General features: G+C 38.0%; 1 protein-coding gene across 3 annotated transcripts in view; it reads right to left on the reverse strand.

The window, feature by feature from the left end:
• Positions 1 to 1,874: 1,874 nt before the first annotated feature.
• ERMP1 (endoplasmic reticulum metallopeptidase 1) overlaps positions 1,875 to 23,982 on the reverse strand; it is a 72,085-nt gene continuing 49,977 nt past the window's right edge. For 2 of the 3 annotated variants that reach the window (XM_070248303.1, XM_023627324.2), the window contains exons 8-15: positions 23,272 to 23,492; positions 20,104 to 20,278; positions 19,503 to 19,693; positions 15,943 to 16,095; positions 13,518 to 13,720; positions 12,424 to 12,539; positions 5,278 to 5,441; positions 1,875 to 5,155 (exon numbers count right to left, since the gene is read on the reverse strand). In XM_070248303.1, the coding sequence (XP_070104404.1) occupies positions 4,991 to 5,155; positions 5,278 to 5,441; positions 12,424 to 12,539; positions 13,518 to 13,720; positions 15,943 to 16,095; positions 19,503 to 19,693; positions 20,104 to 20,278; positions 23,272 to 23,492 (1,388 nt within the window). In that variant the 3' untranslated portion in view covers positions 1,875 to 4,990. The remainder of the gene's footprint in view (positions 5,156 to 5,277; positions 5,442 to 12,423; positions 12,540 to 13,517; positions 13,721 to 15,942; positions 16,096 to 19,502; positions 19,694 to 20,103; positions 20,279 to 23,271; positions 23,493 to 23,982) is intronic. The other variant, XM_070248302.1, reaches the window with a different exon arrangement.

Raw genomic sequence — 23,982 nt, forward strand, 5'->3', positions numbered from 1 at the left:
TGGTTATAGCCATCCGAGTTATATATGAAGTGGTAACTCATTAGGGTTTAAATTTGCATTTCCCTGATGGCTGATGTCTTTTCATGATTATTAGACATTTGTATATCTTTGGAGAAAAATGTCTATTCACATCTTTTGCCCATTTCATAACTGGGTCATTTATCTTTTCACTTTCATGATAACTGTCCTTTGAAGCATAAAAAAAAGGTTTGGTCTTTTTTTTCATTCAAAAGTTTTTCATTTTGGTAAAGTCCAACTTAACATTTGGCTGCTTGTGCTTTTGGTGTCGTATCTAAGAAACCATTGCCTAATCAAAGATTATAAAGATTTATGCCTATGTTTTACTCCTAAGAGTTTTATAGTTTTCTCTCTTACATTTAGGTCTTTAATCCAATTTGAATTGATTTTTATATATGATATGAAGTGAGGGGTCCGACTTTGTTCTTTTGTATGTGGATATTCATTTCCCAGCACCGTTTACTGAAAAGATTTTTTGCTATTGAGTTGTCGAAAATGAGTTGAGTATAAATGTTCTGGGTGTTATTTCTGGACTGTCGGTTGTACTACATTGATCTATATGTCGATCCTTAATGCCAGTACCACGTTGTCTTGATTACTGTTGCTACTTTGTAGGAAGTTTTGAAAGTGTGGTTCATAAGTCATGTTTTTTTTTTTCAACTGTTATGGCTGTTCTGGGTCCCTTGCATATCCATATGAATTTTAGGATCAGCTTGTCAATTTGTGCATGTGAATGTGCACACCCACACACACACACGAGGCAGCTGGCATTTTGATAGGGAATGTATTCAATCTGTAGATCAATTTGGAGAATATTGCCATCTTAATATTAAGCCTTCCAAACCATGAATATGGGATGTCTTTAATTTCTTTAACAATGTTTTATAGTTTCAGGTGTAAAAATCTTGTACTTTTGTTAAGCTTATTCTTTATTTTTGGATTGTTCTTTGTTATTATATAGAAATAGAACTGATTTCTGTATATTGACATTGGCTCCTACAACACTGCTGAATTTACTTATTGTAATAGTTTGGGGGTTTTTGTTGGTGACAAAGATTAGCCCTGAGCTAACATCCACCGCTGATCCTCCTCTTTTTGCTGAGGAAGATTGGCCCTGAGCTAACGTCTGTGCTCATCTTACTCTCTTTTATATGTGGGATGCCTGCCCACACCATGGCTTGATAAAGGTGCCTAGGTCTGCACCCAGGATCCAAACCTGCAAACCCTGGGCAGCTGAAGCTTCTTAGCATGTGGACTTAATTGCTATGCCACTGGGCTGGCCCCTGTAATCATTTTTTTGTGGATTCCTTAGGATTCTCTGTATAGGCAATCATGGTGCCTGCAACTAGAGATAGTTTTAACTCTTCCTTTCTAGTCTGCATGCCTCTTGCCAAATTGCCCTGGCTAGAGCCTCCAGTACCATGTTCACTGGAAGTGGCAATAGTGGACATCCTTATCCTCTTTCTGACTGTAGGGAGAAAGTCTTCAGATTTTCATCAATATATTATGATGTAACTGTGAGTTTTTCATAGATGACCTTTATCAAATTAAGGAACTTCCCTTCTATTATGTTTCTTGAGTGTTTTTATCATGCAAAGGTGTTAGGCTCTGTCAAAAATTTTTTTAGCATCTATTGAGATGATTATATGGTGGTTGTCTTTTCTCTTATTTTCAAGTGTCAAACCAACTTTGCATTCCTGGGATAAATCCCAATTGCTCATGGGTGTAGGGCCAAACTTGGAGAAATTATCAACATTTTTACAAATCAAGGAAGTAGTAGTATCAAAAAAAAATTAACGCACTTCAAAATTACCTTAGATATTTTTCAAATAAAAAAAGACATAAAGAGGCATAAATAAACGTATTCTGGCTTTATTGGCCCTAAAAGAAGGCAAAGTGTATTAGGAATAGAAGTTGTTCAGCTGCTTTACCTTGTGCTGAACTGTTTCCAGGGAATTCACTGGGAAAATGAAATAACTTGCACAGAGATCTTGGACTCACAATTCTATTTTGGGGAGTGGTGGTGCCCTTCCCTTGTGTGGAGATCAGAATGAGTAGCAGGTCACTCTGACTGAAAGACAATTTCTTTTTCCCTCCCTCCCATCCCTACCCACCAATAAAGACATCCTTCTTTATGAGCCCTTCAGTGATTTTCTTTGACAGTGGAGATGATTTAAAACTGCTAAGTGTGCTGAAGCTTAACATTTACCAAGCAGGTCATTAATTTATGTGAAATTGAGCGGCACAATTTCATTCCATGGCAAAAAGGATTCCAGGTGAAGTAAACTAGCACTTCCATGTTGAGTTCTTTGCTCACATCACCCATTAAAATAACATAAGCCATCTAGGTCTTCTACAGCAATTATTTTTAAAAAGGCTTTAAAAGGCTCTATAGACTTGAAATAACTTCAAATATGGGGCTACAGGAGAACACAATAAAGATCTGTGTTTCTGTTAACGATACTACCTTAGTATGTTAAAAATTTATTTCAGTAACAGTAAGGCAACAATTAACGAGTCAACAAACCACTAATAAGAAACGGACAGACATGATCATTCTTCTACAGCTTCCTGAGTCAGCAAACTGGCTTATGGTCCCCTCAGTGGTAACATTTTAGGAATCCTATGATGCTTATTTACATCTGCTAAACTGTGGAAACAAATACTTCATCTAACAACCATTTGGTCTGACACAATGTAAATTTTAAGAAAAGATTTCTTCAAAATCAAAATTCTTTACGCGCTCCCTGAATGTGCAGTACTGTGCTACTTACATTTAAGTTCTGTAAGAAATAATGCATTTGTTTGTTAGAATTTGAAAAGACCCTTTTAGAAATGAGTTATTCAAATGATTAGATATACTCCAAAAAAAAAAAAAAAAGAAAACTAACATTCTTTAATCTGAAACAGTGTGCTTATTAACAGAGCCATAGGTGTTGTAATTACTTAACCATTTCGGGCATTATTAAGCATCTTGTGACAGACCTTGCACAATATCAGAGCTTCATAATGCCAAAGAAAACCAAAACAAAAAAAACTGTTTACAGAGGAAAATAAGCCAAAGGCAAAAAGCGAACCATAATTACTTCTGAAAAAGAGTAAGAGTGTCCTTCCCAAGGGAAAAAAATCACAGGAAACTATTTGTTTTCATACAATGTCCTTCCTCAACACTTGGGATTTTGCTTCCCCCCCCATAAATAATTTCTACTCTATTTCAGAGTCACCACAGGAAATATGCCTGTATTTTTAAATTCATTGAGATGTTTCTAACTTTTTCTCCACAACTGTGATTCTATTCAAGCTTTAAACACTGCAAACCTTATGTACCACCTGACAGATACATGTAGCAGGAGACGCTTGAAGCACTTGAGACTAGTAATAGATGTAGTTTCTACTAAGTCTGGGAAAAGCAATGGCTCCAGTGTCCATGGCTGCAGCCCTGCTGTCTGTATGGGCCCTGTCAGTTTTTAAGGAGTCACAGATTAGGCAGGCAATGTGAGGAGCATGATTAAGAAAGCACAATGTACACATCACACAAGCAGCTTCAAAAAGAATTTCCTCCTGCAACGCACACTTAAAATGCTCTTCTGTTCAGGCGGATCCAAGTGCTACTTTGTTTGTTTTACTATGGCTTTGCTTGGCTGATGCTTGCCCAACTCAAAATTCCTCCAACTTTTTACATTTGTTAATGGAAAAAAGAAAGCTAGTGGAATTTATCACTGATCTCACCAAGCCTTTCCACTGCTGGAGCCAAGAAGCCGTGAGAGGCACTGCTGTAGTACAACCTCCCAGCTACACAGCCATCTTCTTCAAAATGAAAAGCACCTTTAACCTGGGGCTGTCATTGCGCAGGATCTGAACACCAACAGCTGTAGGTATAGTGGTCTCATTCCAGTACAAGCCACACGCTCAAGTCTCAGGAAAGGCAGCTCTTCCAGACAGTAAGTTACTGAGAAACTAATCTGTTCAATTGGCTGGAAAACAGATACAAATAAGGACCCAGTGCATCAATAAAAGGATGCCCTAAAGGATTAACCTTGGATAACAGAAGACTCCTACAAAACAAAGAGAATAAATATTTATAAAATGCCCAGCCTCTCCCCCCGCCAAGAATAGCCACTATGGCAACTCAGTGCTCTGAGGAAGGAAGTTAAGGTTGTGTACTTGCGCAAGCCACCATTCTGAACCAAAAGAGCCTGTGAAAATGCGGAGGGAAATGGAGCTGGACAAATGCTCCTCTTCTCAAAATGATAAGGTGACGCGGAGAACAGAGATGTTTCAGAGGGAAAGAGGCATTGAAAACAACCTCAGGAGGATCACAACGATGGATCTCAGTGCACACTTTCTAGAAGGACAGGAGTCACCAGCTCAGCAAGGTTTCCACATCAGAGGTCATGGGCTTCACTACAGAGATGCAGCGCAGTCTAGAGGCTGCGTGAGGCAGCACAGCCGTCAGCACAGGCTAGGGCCTCAAAAGGCCCATGGTTCTTCCCGAGTCCTTATTTCAGTTGTTTTCTAATGAGTCCGGGGGGAATCATCACCCCAGTGAATGATACTCTACCTCCCATCCACAGACGCAACCAGTGGTCTTGGGCTTTAATTGGAAATGTCATGTCTCATTAACAAATGGTCTTAGACTACCTTCTAGATCCTAAGGGGACAACTATTAAAGTGGTTTGTTGGCTCTTGTCCTTGAGGTCATATAAAATGACATACGTGTGTAGTGGCAGTACCCACATGTGCTTAAGCGCCAGAAAACTGGCATTTTCAAGTTTCAAAAAGGCCATGAATCAGTACCCCACAGCATAACCATTACAGTGCTTGGCCCTGAAGAGTGTTACCCACAAAGCTCTTTGAACATATGCTCATTAAAATTCACTGACTGACGTTACAAACATCCATGAAACATAGGGAGAAACCAGTGTCACATGGAGTATCCCACTGGGCACGTACTTAGAGCTCATCCACAAGATTAAAACACAAAGAGATCGTAGGTGCACACCCAGGCAGAGGGAAATGTCCAGTCTGGGAACTTGTCTCTCAGAGCATCCAGCTGGGAGGATCGCTTGTCTTCCCCAGAAAGATAATGGGCAGCAATGGCGACAGTAACCATTCCTTCAGGCTGTTCTTCCAAGACCTGGCAGAGAAAATTAGTTAGTTCTCTAGTTCTGTGAAGGCAGAATACTGATCCCCAAGGTTCTTACCAAATACCAACTGGGAACCTGATCAATGATACCAGCATTGCTGGGAAAGTCCCACCTGTACTTCTATCCAGAACTGCCATGCAGAGGCCTGAAGTCCATGGGAATAAAATACAAAGTAGTCCCCTCCTTTACTTGTCACTGGGGTGCCATTCCCGAGAGACCACTGAGAAAGTGTTGACCCTTTGTGGGTTCGAACGTAGAATGACATATGGCTTGGTCCTGTGAGATAATAGGAAGGAAGACTAGTTAAAACAGTCTTTAAGAAAGCAAAAAAAAAAAAGTAATTAACCTGCCACCCAAACCAGACTGAAGTTCATGCCTTCTATCACTTTAAAGACACTCACTGCAAACCTAATGGAGGTTTGCCAGTTTGGACATTCAGCGTATCAAAAAGGGTAAGTAATGAGGTGCAGCAGAAAAGGCGTAGAATTTACAATGAGAAAACCTATGTAAGCCTTGGCCCTGTCGTTTCAACATACAAGAACCTAACATCCAAGAGCCCTTCTTCAGAAATCTAGAAAATAAGCTTCATCTAACCAAGAGAGGACTTCAGAAACTACAGCCAAAGAACTGACAGTGAGAATCTGACTACATCCAAATAGATTACTAAGACAGATAAACGCTGCGGTGAGGGCGGACGACTAATGTGCAAATGTTACATGTAACCGACACAGAGAGAGGGAAGGAGAAACAGAATCAGCAAACTGTACAGGCTCATGGCAGCAGTGAAGAAGGCCATGAGCGACTGACACGTAGACAGCAGAAGGTTAAATAATAGGTGAGTAAAAGAAAAATATAAACCACCTTAAATGCCAGAAAATACTTTTTTAAATTAAAGATGACACATCATAGAAAAAGGAATACAGCAAATAAAACACACAGTTATAAAAAATATTGTGACTAGGTTGAGTGAAACTATCAGTCATAAAAATAAATCTGAGTAGACCTAACTCAGCCACTAAAAGAAAAAAAATTACAACTTGGCTTGCAAAGCCAGACCCAGTCATATACTATGTTCAAGAAACATACAGAGATTCAGAAAGGGTAAAAAGAAAGGTATGAACAAAGACATTCCAAGCAAGTGGACACAATTTTGATATCAGAAAAAACAGAATTCAAGACAAAAAGCATTAAACGTAAAAAGGCACTTTGTAATACCAAAAGCTGTAATTCACAATGATATAAAAATTGTGAATTCTGTGCAGCAAATAACACAGCAACTACTTTATGAAGCAAAACCACAGGAGATGCAAGAAGATATATAAACACACAAATAAGAGACTGTAGGGGCCGGCCCCGTGGCCAAGTGGTTAAGCTCGCGCTCTCCACTTTGGCAGCCCCGGGTTTCACTGGTTCGGATCCTGGGCGGGGACATGGCACCACTGGTCAGGCCATGCTGAGGCGGTGTCCCACATGCCACAACTAGAAGGACTCACAACGAAAATATACAACTATGTACTGTTTTGGGATTTGGGGAGAAAAAAGCAAAAACAAAAAAAAAAGACTGGCAACAGTTGTTAGCTCAGGTGCCAATCTAAAAAATAAAAAAAAGAAAAGAGACTGTAATAGTCCACTCTCAATACAAGACACATCAATTGAACAAAAAACTGATATAAAAGATTAAAGAAAATGATCAATGAAGAAGGAACTATCAGTTCTGTAAAACTGAAATATTACAAATAACACTCTGATCATAATTCAATAAAACTTGAAATTATCAACAACAAAACAAGCGGCCTTCTAGCTGGAAATCAAAAGGTCTTCTATTTAAAAGGCTCATGGGTGAAAGAGGAAATAGAAAAATTATGGCAATTTTTTAAAAATGAAAATAGAAACTTGGATACATATAAAGTGGTGATAAGAGGGAAATCTAGAGTAATAAACATTGTTTCAGTAAAATAAAAGAATGACAAGTAAAGGACAACAAAGTAAAGAGGACAAGGAAGGAAATATTAAAAATAAAAGCAGAAATCAATGAAATAGAGACAGAACAAAACAGATCTAATTTAAACAATTAGAAATCTGTTATTTTTTTAAGTTAACGAGACAACTACTAGCTAACCTGATTAAGAAAGAGGTGGAGAGGAGAAGAGAAATACAAAAGAGAAGAAAAATAATTTAAAAGAAAATTTTTTTAATCACGTGACTACTTTGCACACCTCTATACTAATAAATTTGAAAACCCAGATGAAATGCATAGTTTCTAGGAAAATACAGATTACCAATACTGAACACAGACATAATACTTAAGAAGACCAATTTCCCTAGAAAAAGTTAAAGTACAACACAAAAAAAGCACTGGGCCAAGATGGTTTCAGAGAGGAATTCAGGCCAATTTTTCTGCCAAATAAATAGTGCTAACGCTCCATAAACTGTTCCAAGGTACTGAAAATTAAGGAAAACTTACCAACTGTTTTTATGATGTATAACATTTATGATGTTTACACATTTATAATGTATAACACTGATACCTAAATCTGACAGAGTACCAAAACAAGAGAAACACGCACACACAAAGACCAACATCATTCATGAGTTATTGATGCAAAATTTCTAAATAAAATACTAGCAAACAAAATCCAACATCACACTAAGAAAATAAATAGGTTGTGGCCTGGTGGAATAAAACGTGTTAAAAGATCCAAGGAAGAAAAATTCTATGATTATCTTTATAGATGCTAAAAAAGCCTTTCACAAAATTAAAACCCATTCCTTATAAAAATGCTCAAGAAATCACAATTTATGAATGCTAGTTTAACACGATAAAAAATATGTACTTTGGTCCTCAGGCTGGTATCTTACATAATAGGAAACACTAGAAACCTTTGCACTCAATCAAGACAAGGCAAGGATGCTCACTGTCTCCACAACTGTCCTCCACTGTGCTAGAAGTATTAGCCAGTTAGACAAAAAAATCACCAGAGGCATAAGAATTGGTAAAGAAGAAATAAAACTATTTTTGCAGATGATAGGCAGTAGTCAACAAAGCTATACCTGAGGTCTGTTTTTGTACAGCTCTCAGACTAACAATGGTTTTTAGGTTTTTAAAGAACGGTTAACAAAAAAAGAAAATCTACAACAGAGACATATGGCAAAGGCTAAAATATTTATTCTCTGGCCCTTTAAAGTTTGGCAATTCCTGGTATACCTGGAGAACCTAAACTATCAATGATTAACTCAAAAAATAAAAGATTCAGTGAGGTAGCAAGATACAAAACTAATATACAGGGGTCAACTGCCTTCATACACACAAAATATAACCAGTTAGAGAACATCATGGTGGAGAAAACCCCAATTATAATAGATGAGGGAATTTTAGAACACTCCTGGCAGACACAGAAGTAGATTTGAACAAATCCAAGGGCACTCCCAGTTCACAGATGGGGTGACTCAACACTGTAATGTCGTTCTCCTTAATTTATACATTCATGCTCCCCAAAATACCAATTAGCAGTAAGTTTTATATTGAAGTTAGACAAGTTAATACTAAAGTTCAGATGGAAAAACAAACATGCAAAAATAGCAAGGAAAATACAGAAGAAAACTGAAGGATTTTAACCCTCCCAATCATTAAATTATAAAGCTTCTATAATTAAAAGTGTGGTAACTTGTGAACAAACAGGCTAATACAGAAACCAATAGTCTAAGCTTTCATGTTAGTAACTAGAAAAAGATGACCAAATTAAATCCAAACTAAGCATAAGAAAACAAATAATTAGGGGCTGGCCCAGTGGTAGAGTGGTTAAGTTTGCATGCTCTGCTTCGGTGGCCCAGGGTTTGTGGGTTCAGATGCCAGTGATGAATACATCACTCATCAAGCCATGCTTTGGCAGTGTCTCACATACAAAATAGAGGAAGATTGGCACAGATGTTAGCTCAGGGACAATCTTCCTCAAGCAAAAAGAGGAAGAGTGGCAACAGATGCTAGCTCAGGGCCAATCTTTATCACACACACAAAAGAAATAGAGCAGAAAACAATGAAATTGAAACAGGAAATCAATAGAGAAAATCAATGAAACCAAAAACTGGTTCTTTGAAAAGATTAATAAAATTGATAAGCCTCTAGCCAGGTTAAGAAAAAAATGAGCTAAGATATAAATTACTAATTTCAGAAATGAAAGAGAGGACGTCACTACAGATCCCATGGACAGTAAAAGGATAATAAAAGAATGTTATGAACAACTCTGTGCCTACAAACTTGGTAAGTCAGATGAAATGGACCGATTCCTTCAAAGACACAATCTGCCAAAACCCACACAAAAAGAAACAGAAAATCTGAGTAGTCCTATATTTACTAAAGAAATTGAATCAATAATTAATGACTTTCCAAAACAGAAAGAACCAGGCCCACATGGGTTCACTGATGGATTCTACCAAACATTTAAGAAAGAAATTATACCAATTCTCTTCAATCTCTTCAGAAGACAGAAGCAGAGAGAATACTTCCTAATTAATTCTATGAAGCCAGCATTACCCTAATACCAAAACCACACAAAGACATTATAAGAATACTTACAAAGTAATACTTCTCATGAACATAGATGCAAAAATCCTTGACATATTAGCAGACCAAATCCAATAATGTATGAAAAGAAATATACACTACAACCAAGTGAGATTTATTCCAGATATGCCAGATTGGTTCAACATTTGAAAATCAACTAATGTAATTCATCACATCGTCAGGCCAAAGAAGAAAAATCACAAGATCATATCAATAGAAAGAAAAGAATTTGACAAAATCTAACATCCATTCACAATAAAAACACTCAGCAAACTTAAAATACAGGGGAACTTCCTCAACCTGATAAAACTAACACCATAGTTAGGAAGAAATGAGAAGCTTTCCCGTGAAGATCAGTAACAAGGCAAGGACATCCCTTCAACCACTCCTTTTCAAAATCATACTGGACGTCCCAGCTAATGCAATAAGACAGGAAAGGAAATAAAAGGTGTAAAGATTAGGAAATAAGAAATAAAAGTCTCTTTGTTTGCAGGTGACATGATCCTCTATGTAGAAAATCAGAAAGAACTAATAAAAAATTCCTGGAACTAATAAACAGTTACAGCAAGGTTGCAGGATACAGGATTAATATACAAAAATCAATTGCTTTCCTATATACCATCAGTGAACAGTACTATTTACATTAGTTACCCTAAAATGAAATAGTTATAAATCTAACAAAATATGTACAAGATCCATATGAGGAAAACTGCAAAACTCTGATTAAAGAAATCAAACGAGATACAAATAAATGGAGAGACATTCCATGTCATGGATAGGAAGAGTCAATATTGTTAAGATGTCATTTTCCCCAACTTGATCTATAGATTCAATGCAATTCCAATTAAAACCCCAGAAAGTTATTTTTATGGATTTCGATGAACTGATATATGAAAGACTAGCAATATACTGAAGAAGAATAAACTTGGGGCACTGATGCCACCCAACTTCAAGACTTACTATACAGCTACAATGATCATGATAGTGCAGTAATGGCAAAAGAATAGAGAAATAGATAATTAGAACAGAACAGAGAACCCAGAAATAGAGCCACACAAATATGGTCAACTGATCTTTGACAAACAAACAAAGGCAATTCAATGGAGACAGGATCATCCTCAACAAATGGTACTGGAACAACTGGAAATCTACATGCAAAATAAACAATCTACACACAAACCTTATACCTTTCACAAAAATTAACTCAAAATATATCAGACCTACACGTAAACTGCAAAACTAAAAAACTTCTACAAGATAACGCCAGAGAAAATCTAGAGACCTTGGGTAACAATTTGTAGATATGATACCAAAAGCAAGATCCATGAAAGAAAAAACTTATTAAATTGGACTTCATTAAATTTAAAAACTTACGCTCTGTGAAAAATACTGTTAAGAGAATGAAAAGACAAGCTAAACTAGGAGAACATATGTGCAAGAACACTTATCTGATAAAGGACTTATATCCATACATAAAAAAGAACTCAAATCTCAACGATAAGAAAACCCAATTAATAAAAAACAAAAGATCTGGACACATCACCAAACAAGATATACAGATGGCATATAAACATATGAAAAGATGTTCAACATCATGTCACTAGGGAATTGCAAATTAAAACAACGAGATATCACTATCAGAACAGCTAAAATCCAAAACACTAAAACAGCAGCAGATGCTGGTGAGAATGTGGAGCAACAGGAACCCTCATTCATTGCTGGTGGGAATGCAAAATGGTACAGTCACTTTGGAAGACAGTTTGGCAGTTTCTTACAAAGGTAAATATAGGCTGACCATACAATCCAGTAATTGTGCTCCTAGGTATTTATCCAAATGAGTTAAAAACTTATGTCTATTCAAAAACCTGCACACAAATGTCTATAGCAGCTTTATTCATAATTGCCAAAAAGTAGAAACAACCAAGATGTTGTTTAGTAAGTGAAGAGATAAACTGTGGTACATTCGTATAATGTTATTCAGCAATAAAAAGTGAGCTATCAAACCACTAAAAGACATGAGGGCACCTTAAATGCATATTGTTAAATGAAGGACGCCAATCTGAAAAGGCTACAAACTGTATGATTCCGGCTATAGGATATTCTGGAAAAGGCAAAACAATAGAGACAGTAAAAAGATCAGTGGTTGCCAAGGGGAGTGGGGAGGAGAGAGAGATGAATAAGTGGGCCACAGGGGACTTTTAGGGCAGTGTGTCTATTCTGTATGATACTGTAATGGTGGATACGTGACATTTTGCATTTGTCAAAACCCACAGAACTATACAAACCAAAGAGTGAGCTGAACCTTAATGTAAACTTAGTTTACATTAAACTTACAGTTTACATTAACTGAGTTTATTATTAAACTCAGTTAATAATACTGTATCAGTATTGGCTCATCAGTTATGAACATACCACACTAATGCAAGATGTTACTAAGAGTGGAAGCCGAGAGAGGGGAGGGGGATATGGGAACTCTACTTTCTGTTCAGTTTTTCTGTAAACGTAAAACTGTTCTAAAAAAATAAAGTCTATTAAATTTTCTGTAAACAATTACAACCAGCTTCAATTGCTTTTAGAAATACTAAGTTCTTCCTAAGTTGCTGGTTACTATTATAAATTTGAGGGAAAAACATACATGCTACTTATTAAAAATTTTAAGAAATGAAGGAGAGAAGAAAAAACTGTCCTAAGACTCACCTGTGGCTTCAAAGGTCAGCTTTACAGAATCCCAGGGTGTCCGTTCTTTGGACACAAGTCTGAAGTGAGCAGGATCTCTTGGAGAAACGTCTGCGGCAGGAAGATACCAGTTTTTCCTATTTGGGAAGGTAGCTTCAATATTTATGATGCTCTCTATCTCATGGAAATGCTCAAAAAATATGAAACACATTTTGGGTTATGAAAATAAACTCTGATGGATGTGTTAAAGAACATGCCAATTCCTCTGAAGCCCAGGTTGTTGTGTAATAAAACTTTACCAAAGTTAAGAACAGAGGATCCTAGGTGATCTTGATTTCACTACCCGTCCTATTTCTTCTGGTCTAGTCCTTCACTGCCAAACCATAAAAACTTGCCAAAAATAAGACAAGCAGTTTGTAATGGACACTAACTACCATCTTTTAGATGAGTTAAGAGGGCCACCCTTTCTAACTACTCAGGTTTCTAGAGGAAAGACTTTCTAATTTTTTTTTCCAGAAAAGGATATTTTTTTTAAATGAAGTAACTGCAAATAAGAAACCAGAGAGGGGGCCTCGGGTTGGGACAAATAATGGCTACCTCCTCCCATACAGAATGGGGAGAAGATGGTGAGAGTTCCTAAATTTGAAAAAGCAAACTTACACTTGTGAGTGCTTTATGCCACTAAAGAAATAAAACTTTGGGGCCAGTCCCATGGCCCAGGAGTTAAGTTTGCACACTCTGCTTTGGCGGCCCAGGGTTTCACTGGTTCGGATCCTGGGTGCGGACATGGCACGGCTCATCAGGCCATGCTGAGGTGGCATCCCACATGCCACAACTAGAAGGACGCACAACTAAAATATAAAACTATGGACTGGGGGGACTTGGGGAGAAAAAGCAGGAAAAAAAAGAAAGAAGATGATTGGCAACAGTTGTTAGCTCAGGAGCCAATCTTTAAAAAAAAGGAAAAAAAACGTAAAACTTCTGTAGTGATAGAAAAAACAGTATACATGATACCTCACTTCTGTTTAACCAGTCTAAATAATGAAGTACTAATACAGTGATAGGACTTGAGAACAAACTAAACCCTAATTAAAGCAGAAAAGTAATGAACCAACCTGATGAGAAAGTGCACTGGAAGATACCAGGGGAAACCACAGAGGGGCGCGCTCTCCTCACAGTGAGCTCGGATGGTGTCGTTGATCTCGGGAATGTGAGACGTTATGTGAGACATTCCAGTATAATCAAACCCATTGATCCATATTCCGGAGTCCCGTTTAACTATGTTTCCATCCAGGTCATGAAATGTTCTAGTCACATGCTGAGAAGAACAAGACTAATGAGAAAACTACTGTTTCAACTCCGTCACCTACATCCTCACCACAGATTAACAAAAATGAGTAAGTGTGACAATACCAAGAAGTGATGTGCCTATGGAGTGACAAGAACCCTCACACACTGCTGGTGGGAGTGTGGTGGCACAATCACTTCAGGAAACTGTTTAGTGTTACCTAATAGAGTTAACATGCACATACCCTTCAAACCAGCAAGCCCACTCCTGAATATGGACCTTAGAGAAACTCCTGCAAGGTACAAGAGTGTTCATTCAGCATTGTCCATATTAGCAAAAACTGGAAACAACCCAAATGTCCATTAACAGTAGAATGGGCAAATAAATTGGGGCTTCATCCTATGACAGATGTCTATTCAGCAATGAAAAATCACGAACTACAGTGACAAAAATTGACATGGAAGATTCTCACATGCTGTTGGGCAAAAAGAAGCAAGTCACAAAGAATATTTAGGGTATGGCTTTATCTGTAAGAAGTTCAAAAACAGACGAAATTATATGTTGCTGTTTAGGGATTCATTTTATGTGGTAAAATAAAAAAAAAGTAAGGTAATAATTAACTCCAAACTTCAAGATAGTGAGTACTTCTTTGGGGATTGGGGAGAGAACGGGAGGGGGAAGTTGGGATCAAAAAGGGAACACTCAGACTTTCTAAGATACTGTTAGTATTTTCTTGTAAACTCGATAATGAACATACAGATGATCATTTTATTATTTCTTACAAGTATATTTATATATTTAAATTTCATATAAAATTTCTGAAAACCTACTATTTAGGATTTACTAGAACTCCTTTTAGATAAGGACTGAAAACAAATACATCCTAAGATAAATATACATACACAAACACACACATACACGTTGCCCTGTCCATGTATTACATGAAGCTAATTCATGTGCAGAGAAAAACAGGACTCACAGATCACCACTAGAAGACAGACTTGTGCCTAACAGAATTCTATGAAAAGGCACCATGCTCCACCTGGAATCGCTTTATTAACAGCAGAAACCAGCCTGAAGAATATCAAAAAGGAAAAGAAAAAGGATTGCATAGGGCTGGGGTCAGTAAACTACAGCCCACAGGCCAAATGGCCCACTACGATTTTTATAAATAAAGCTTCACTGGAACATGGCCACGCTCATTTGTTTAGGTACTGTCCATGGCTGCTTTCACTCTATGAAAACAGAGTAGCTGCGACAGAGACTACAGGGCTGACAAAGCCTAAAGTATTTATTATCTGGCCCTTTACAGGAAAAGTTGGCCAACTTCTGGCACTGGAGAAGAAGAGAACCCCCCCAAACAAATCAGGAGTTTTTAAAAATAAAAATCTAGCTTTTCCTCAATACTACTGACATAATTATAAAAATTAGCAAGTCACTAAAAACACACTGAATATCCTAAAAACTGTTTTTCACTAAAGCTTTTCCAAACTTAAAATTTGTCACATAAAATATATCACTGTGTCCTCCAGGACTACAAACAAGGAACAGTTGGGCCCTTTTTCAAAACTTTTGATATTTAAGTTCAAATACTATTATTACTTATTCAAGTCCTTGAATAATTATCTATATTAGGACTCTTGGTTTTTCTGTTTGGCCACTGCACAAACCTCCACAAAGAGGATGACTAGAAATAAGGCAACTTAGTCCTTTTTACTGCTTTACAGTACCAGCTCTAAAAAGTTTGCAGAAAAATCTGAAACCTAAGTAAGTCTAAATCTCATTTTATTGATCCCTTTCTAAGTTATATTTTCATTATCACACATTCTTTGAACATTATACCTAAGGTCAATTTTACTAGCATTTAAAAATATCTATTTTATTTTGCCAATTGATAGGAGTTCAGATTTTTACTCAGCCTGCAGACATTTTTACAATCTACACTTCTAAAAGCTCATTATTGCATGATACATATTTGCTTCTGTTTTTCAGGTGCATTTTTATAATTTGAACAGTAATAAAAACAACAAGAGGACATTTCCGATTCAGTCTCTTGGGAGAAGTGTGTCTAGCTAATAAGAACACCTCTGGATGGTCAGTCTTTTCCTCACCGCTTTACACAAAATGGTTGAGTACAAACAATAGGTCAACAGTAGAAAAGTCAGTTAATTTTCCTTTTAACTAGTGAAGCTCAAAATAGACAAGGCTTTCCTCTCCAGAATCTCAAACAGCTCACACAAAATTGCCCTTACCTGAAGAAACACTCTCTTTGGCTTCGGACTGGCAGGATTGGAGCTATATGGGAAAAATGTTCCACTGCAAACAAGGAGGAATGTAACTGAACACACCAAAGTTAAAGTTAGCATGGTTTTTTTTGTGCTTTTGGCAAGGTAGATGAAGTTAATCTAAAACACAAAACACAAAAATAGAAAAATTACCATTGGCAAAAAGGTGGCTTTAACTGACTTTATTTTGTAACAATAATATCTGACAGACAGTGAAGAATATTTATCAGCATGTGCTAACATACTCCAACACCCAGTAAATACAGCACTAATTATAAGGGATTTCTATCATGAGTCAGAGCCTAGATAAATGAAAGATGCCCCCAACTCCATGACAGGGCCTCTTGGACAGGCAGCCAGACAACAAAAAGGAAACTGAGAAGTGTCTCTGCTCAGTGGGCAGAGACTAGAGAATGTAGATCCATCACCAGTCAAACCATGACCTTATTTTATTTCTGATCCTATCAACGCCTTGTAGTTAACACTGCACATTAGACACTATTTAACTGTACCAAACATCATGACATTAGGCTTTCATTAAAGAACCAGAAGTAAGCTTTTAAGCATAAGCAGGCCTATTTCAACAAAACTCAAGAGTTCTGCTCATAATGCTTGTATGGTATGTCAAGGTGCTGCTTCATCTAAAGGAGCATTAAGACGTACCTTCAAGACTGCCTGTGGACCTGCATATGAGGAACAACTGCAATACGAAGTCAGACTGCCCCTTTCAGTGCTGAGTGAGCCAACAATCAAGACAACAACACTGAACTCGAGCAGGAAAAGCAAGTGGCTCAGTCTCAAGGAGGGCATCCAGAAAATCCTAGCTATGCTTATATTAGCTTTTTACTTGCAATGAAATCACTGAATTAAAAGTTGTTGAGGACACACATGACTCACAGATCCCTTAGGGGTTCCCCTCCAGGGTAATCTCCAGCAAAACAGTACTTATCTTAGGTCAAAGATCGGATGTTTTGACACTGTGAGCACAGAAATAAGAGAAAGCACCCAAAGACTTAAGGCAGTGAGTTATCAAAACAAAATTTGTTACCCTGTCTGTCCCTTTTTCCCCTCGCAGTCACAATATTTAAAATGTGGCTCCTTAAAACAGTAGCAAGTATCGTGCCAAGTAACGAACTTCCCCTCCACTGGAAGGCTGGTAAGTTTAGGTAGAGTCTTTCACGTCAAAATCAAACCTCCCTGTCATAACGCTGTGGTTCCTGCCATTCTCAAGCCAGCTACTACCCAAAGTTTCCTAATACCTCGGTCTAAGCTACAGTTGCCACATCCACATCCCCTCTTCTCCAAATCATGAAGCTCATCTTCCGCCTCTTCCACCCACCTTCTGGAAGACGTCTGGTAATGGTGACACGTGAAATGGCAATCACAGAGCAGAGGAGACGGAAGAAGAGGATGGCCTAAGCGACAATGCGTTTGGATTCCACTGTCGTAAATGTTACATCTTACAACCCTCTAGGTTCTAAAGCGGTACAAAATAAAATGAAGAGAAGCAGGAGAAGGGACTGTGAAGTGCCTAACGTGTGCCGGCTGTTTCTCTGTTTCTCTCTGAGAGGCTCCTCCTGATCCCACTCCTGTCCGCAGTCTCACAGAACAGCCCCAGCACAGGATAACCACAGGAAACCTGGTAACTGAGCACTTGACAGGAATTTAATTGCTTTCTAGCAAATATACTTAATAAATCCCCAAGGAATGAAAGAAACACTCTCTGAAATATGCACGTGGTTCAGTTCTCCATTACCCAAGGAGAATGGGCTCACTCTGTTAACAAGCCATCATCACTGCTACACACAAATAAGAAAATAATGAAGACAGTGATAACTCACAGCATCAAAGAGCAGGGAAGCTATTTCACATTATAATAAAAACTAAATGAAGTCTCAAAGTATTCCAAGAGGCACTCTCCAAAGCTTTCCTAATAAAATATAACTTAGAAGATAATATACTTTAACCCTCTTTCTTATGCTTTCCAAGATTTCCATGCTTTGGGGTCATTTTCAATTTCCAAACTGAAGTTTTCAGGGTTCATTTTATCCCCTTCCATATGGAACAGAATTGAAATGTCCCACATTTTGATAATCTTTTATGAGCATCAATAGCTTTCATTCATTGACCATAATTTAAATACACTGGGGGGTCCAGTTCAAAATTTAACCAACTCTAGATCAGAACCTAATCTACATATGACAAATCTCCAACATCTTTAATCCTCACAACAGCAATCTATTAACAAGCACAGAGGATTTAAAGGCTTAATATTAAAACCAGAAGAAGTAAACCTTGAAAGCAACAAAGAACATTTCAGAATTCCATCAATCCTTGCAAATACCTGTAAGGACGTAATCATTATATTAAAGGTAAAATGGCTAGAATGCTCAGATTTCTTTGAGGACTAGTACAGCTGACCTCAAACCACAGCGTGCGTAAGAACTGCTCTACAGGGCTATACTTGCAGTCACATATACAGCTACTTAGTGGCTGTTTAAGGGACTTCCATGGATAGTGCTGACCATCCATGCATGTGGGATTCTTACCTGCTGTCTCTAGATCCTCACCTCCCATGAAAGGCCCTTTCTATATCAACATGAAAAACTCACTATCATCCACACTGAGGAAAGAACTATAATAAAGTCATAACTACCTTTCTATTTAGTCCCCTAGCCTCAAATCTCAGAGTGTACCTAGGGGTATTCAGTAAGCACTTCCTATTCTTAGGAATTCCAATGAAAAGAACCACAAAACAAGGATTTGCCTCCTCTACAGGAGCCAGGCCTGAGTCCTGGAGAGAGCAGAACTCTGCCTGGAGCTTGCTCTAACAAAGGGGTGTCTGGTTGTCAACTCTTCATCATGTCTCGTTCTCCCTCTGGAGAGTCCCAGGGAAGAGAAGCAGTGATGGCAAACGTAGGGCTCTCCATACAAGGGCAGAACACTGATACAGCAAAATGACAAGGCCGTGATACTCTTTCATTACTTGGTAGATGAACGCATATTTGGGTATCATAAGTGTATATCACTCAAGGAGACAGACTCAATTAATGAACTTTGCTGCACCAGCAGCGAGGAAGCTGAATGATAAGGGAAGAAGCCTCATCAGAATTAGTCTTCCTTCGTTAGCTCTAACAGCACTAATAAACTACCATTATTAACATTTGCCTCTAATTAAAGTTCAAAACACATGATTAGCAATCTTTCTAAAAATCTACCACCAAGCAAGCTCTACCAATTCTCGCTTGGTACGCATTCTATGAATTCACATTCAGGTAGTCTGAAAAGCAGTATAATCAGGGTATGTGGGAGCATAAGGAGATAAAAATAACAAAAACCCCACTCTACATTTTCTTACCATATCGATCCCACAATATGCACAGCCATTCACTATGTCTTTTGCTTAAGATTTTCTCAATAAAGTATAAGCAACACTATGTCATAGAATCTAGTATGGCTAAACTCATCACATATTTATATAAAAAATGAAGAAAGAAGAAAATTTAAAAAAAAATTTTTTTCCTTACGAAATAGGAAGAGAGAATCATCGTACAACCAGCCAAAATGGAAGCCAGCACAACGTCAGGTGGAATTTCCGAACCACTCCTCCCAAGGATAGGGGTAAACATCTCAAATACCGCCCAGATGAGGTACAATGCATAAAGATAAGGAATAAACATCCCCAAAAGGTAAAAGGCAATAAATTTTCCTTGAGCACCTAGGGAAAAAGAGAAAGGAAACACACATCTCTGAAATTCTACAATGAGATACAGATTTTTATAGTGCTGAGGTACCTCGGCACCTAGAGGAAATTAGGTTAGATGTGTCTCCTGCCCTTTTGGGACTTGTTATCTGGTGAGATAAAATACTTTCACTCACAGAGGATAAAATACAAATAAGAATTAACAAAATACATAAGTAATATATTAGCATGTATTCATAAATGTGAGAATGGGATAGGGTATAAGGCATAAGATAAAAATCCGTGTGATCTGAAAATTAAAAAAACAAAACTAACAATTTAGAAAGCCCATCCAAAAAGATCAAAAAAAGAAATAGTCCCTGGAAGCCTTATCTTATGTATTTTAAGATATTTTCCCATTTATATCAAAACCAAAAATACCCTACCGTGCTGCTTAAAGCCCTTGTGCACGCAAAGCTTTGTGAGCAACGGGAACGCCACCCAGACAGCGCTGATAAAGGCCGAGCAAAGTCCTCGATAAGTGAGAGCTATGAGGAAACCACAGTGCACAAACAGCGAGACGTCAAAAAATACTTCTCCCAGGTACTGGCCACTGGCATTCTGAAAGAAAGAAAAAGACACAAGTGGTCTCATTCGGGGCCTACTCATAAAGATCTTCTACTGTCATGTAATTTCCGTGCTCAGAAGAGCTGCATTTTGTTTTAGCAGAATCTGTCCTTTAAACTCTAAAGGAAACAAAGCTAGCTCCTATTACGAAGCACTAAATTCACACTGCTGCACAGGAAAGGGAATTTAACCAGACAGTAAAAACATCACTACTTGCATAGAATCTGAGCTTTTCCTCCACTGGGCTACAAGTAACCTTTGGAAATGTTCTAAAATAGAAGAAAAGACTTCTAAAACACGTTCACCTCTGTAAGCTTTTCTATTTATGCAACTTCCAAAGAATTTCAAGCAAACTAGAGAAATGACCTGTGAAGAACAGTATGGGCTGCTGCAGTGCCACCGACCACACACCTGGAAAACTGCAGGACTTTACAGCACAGGGCCATATTTTTGCTTGATTTTTTTTGCTTGATTCCTGAGTCTTTTCTATCTCCTCTGGTCTTGTAGTGCACTTCTGCCCACGTCCTGGATTCCTGGTGCTTTCACATTATCAAATTTTATCTATATTTTTTGAACTTTGAAGTCTGAGGATTCTTGTGCAGCACCTTGAGTTCGTCAGAAGAAAGCTGTCATATGAACTTAATACATTTTAACATCTGCACCAGTGATTCCACTAATGTAAACATGAAAGTTATAAAGTGCAGAAATACCAAAATGGAAATAGATACACTTAAGTTTTTCTCTCCTCTGCCTTCTCATTTCTGTATAGCCCAGGGCATGTCTGTGATATGGGACCCTACTTTGAGAGCTCAAAAGAGTTTCAGTCACATGTTTTCAAAGTAAGTTAAAGTTCATTTGACAAACCCCCTTGGACAAAGAAAAACAGGCTATGGTCGTTAAATACTTAGATGTTCAACACAGTGTTAATCAAGAGACATCGTCTTTAAAAAGAAGAAAATAATTCTTAGGATTAAATTTGAAGCCGAACGTCACTGAGAAATTTAAAAACAAAGATCTCAACAATGAAGACTGTAATAACTGAAAATATGTTTTATATTAAGTTCCCAAATTGCACCCAAAGATCAAAGAAATATACCTCAAATCTAGTTCTCTTCTCCCCATCTCTATTGATCCCTCCCACCTCTGCCCGTTCCAATTCTATACACCGTGACCAGAGTTTTCATACTAAATCACAAATTCTCTCGCTCACTATCCTGCTTAGAAAATTTTAATGGTAGCCCCACTGATTTTTAGGGTCATGCTCCAACTTCGCCCTGGCCTACTTTTCCAGTGATTGTGCCACCACCTTGTCTTCAAGGTGTCTTTTTATTGACTGTGACCCACATGCATCTTGTACATTCCCACCTTTGACTGCCCATCAGGCTGTTCTGTCTGGCACACTTCTACTCATGCTTCAAAAGTCCAGTTCAAATGTCACCACCTCTTTCATGAAGGCTTCCTGACTTCCACAAACAAAATTCATCTCTTCTGGCCCTATATTCCTATGGCACTGTAAATATGTCACTCTATTTCACTTCATCCCAAGGTACTGTAATCACTGTGGTTTCCCTATCTTCCCAAATGAAACTGTGAGCTCCTCAAAGAAAGAGAGCACATCTTTATGAATCTGTGTATCACCAGGCCTTAGCATGGTACAAAGCCCACTGGATGCTCAAAGAATATTTGTGAAATGAAAAGGAAACACATTACGCTTTCCACTGTGCTTTCAGCCCAAAGTCTTATGATCGAACAACTGAAATTAGTCACAGTAAATGGAATTTTACTAAGCATTTCTGTCTCTCCCTCCCCCACCCCGCCACATCAACAATAGTCAGCCACACTCTGGTTACACACCGTTGCACTAAGAATAAGCATGTGAAACTGAACCTCACGGTGTAATTCTTTTGGAATCTGAAGCCACTAAGATACAAGTATTAGCTCAACAATAAACAGATGGCTAACCTCAAAGAACCTGTCTTCAATAGAGCCTGCTAACATGGAAGGGCTCCTCAGACCACATCCCAGCATTACCTGAAACTGAGACCAAGCTTCAGGTACCAAAGACATCCTTTTGGAAGGATGCTGTAGTATAATCTTCCATGCCTCCATTCTAATCCCTAGCAGGACAAACTGAAAAAACAGGCGTACATTGGCTGTCTTGAAAATAATGGAGGTAAGAAAGATTTTCCCTTTAACTCAGAAAATCAGAAACCATGGCTTGCTCTCTCACTGTAATTTATTTTTAGTCCTATTATTTCATAACCCTAATTCCTAATTTTATTTTTACCAAACAAATCTATACAGTTGAAACCATAACAATATGGCAATATTCTCTAAATCAGCATAAATCATTTTGGAACTCTACCTCCCTTCCCTCTTTTCTCCTTAGCAATGTGTCTCTAACCCCCATACAAATATGCGTGCTGTCATAATCTGCATCAACAACGTACAGGTTTAAAAAAAAAAAGTGAAGGAAATTACAGAGAAAACTTTAAGTGCAGCTCTAAGTGCAACATTCTTTAAGTGCAACAAGCTTAGGGCAGCAACTACATACTGTGTGTTAGTGCTATTTGTCAAACACACCCCAGTACAGGGGATAATGAACAAAACCACCCCTGCCCTCAGGGAGCTGACCGTCCAGTAGAGAACAGAGCGATTCAAACATGAATAGTTAGGTGAGCCCTGGGAGGGCCGGTAGATTCAAAAGCATAGTTACAAAAACTGCAGCAGATTCAGCAGAGGCAGAAGGCTGTCACCACCACCCCAAACACTGTTTATAGCTTTACAGCCACATTTAAAGTCTGCAACGAAACCCTCAGAATAAGAAACTTTCCAGAAAATTAACACGCTTCTGGGAGCCAGTTTCCTATAACCATGAAAAACAACGGTTTATAGCTCAAAAGGCCAAATACAATGAATCCCACTTGAGTTTGTCTTCAATCCTTGAAGGTAGCAAAAAGAAATCAATAAATATGCCTATCACTTACCACAAAATAAAATCTTTTTGCGAGGGTATGTATGAATATTATTTTGGCTACAGCTGCAGTTCCATACAGACAAACGGAGACATAGAAGTGGTTATACCATGAGAGAGACTGTCCGATAAGAGAGATGAACACTGCTATAATGAGGACAGTAACCAGGCTAGTGAACCAGCTTATCAGAGTGATGCCAAGTCCACAGAAGAAGTCCTTCGTGTAGTTAGCAGCTAATGAGAAAACACAAAGTGGAGAGCACCATCTTTATCAAATCAATTTCATAACCAGTCAGTAGGGTTTAATGGGAAAATGTTAAAAAATTCACCATTGTCATTGAAAAGTACTGAAATGTCCTAGGGGTAGGGTTTGTTAAACACTGGAACAGGAAAGGTATCGATGAATAATATTCAAGTAACATTTACTAAGAGTCTGTGGGCACTGAAGACTCAAAAGAGAGAAGTCTTCCAGGAATAGTTCAGATATATTCCTGACTAGGGAAATGGGCCGTCTTAATCTTCATCACCTTTGGGATGCCGTGTATATCAAACTATCAGCAAGAATGGGAGGCAAAATTCCATATAAAGTCTTGCCAAAAGGAGCTAACATAGGAAGAGAAGGAGCATGGGAAAATAACTGGTGATAAAGGATTATTTAAATTGCTGCTAAATATTTTATCTTTTAACAGCACATACCAACTTACACTACAAAACATTTCAAGTA

Source organism: Equus caballus, chromosome 23 (genome assembly GCF_041296265.1).
Source record: "Equus caballus isolate H_3958 breed thoroughbred chromosome 23, TB-T2T, whole genome shotgun sequence".
NCBI lineage: Eukaryota > Metazoa > Chordata > Mammalia > Perissodactyla > Equidae > Equus > Equus caballus.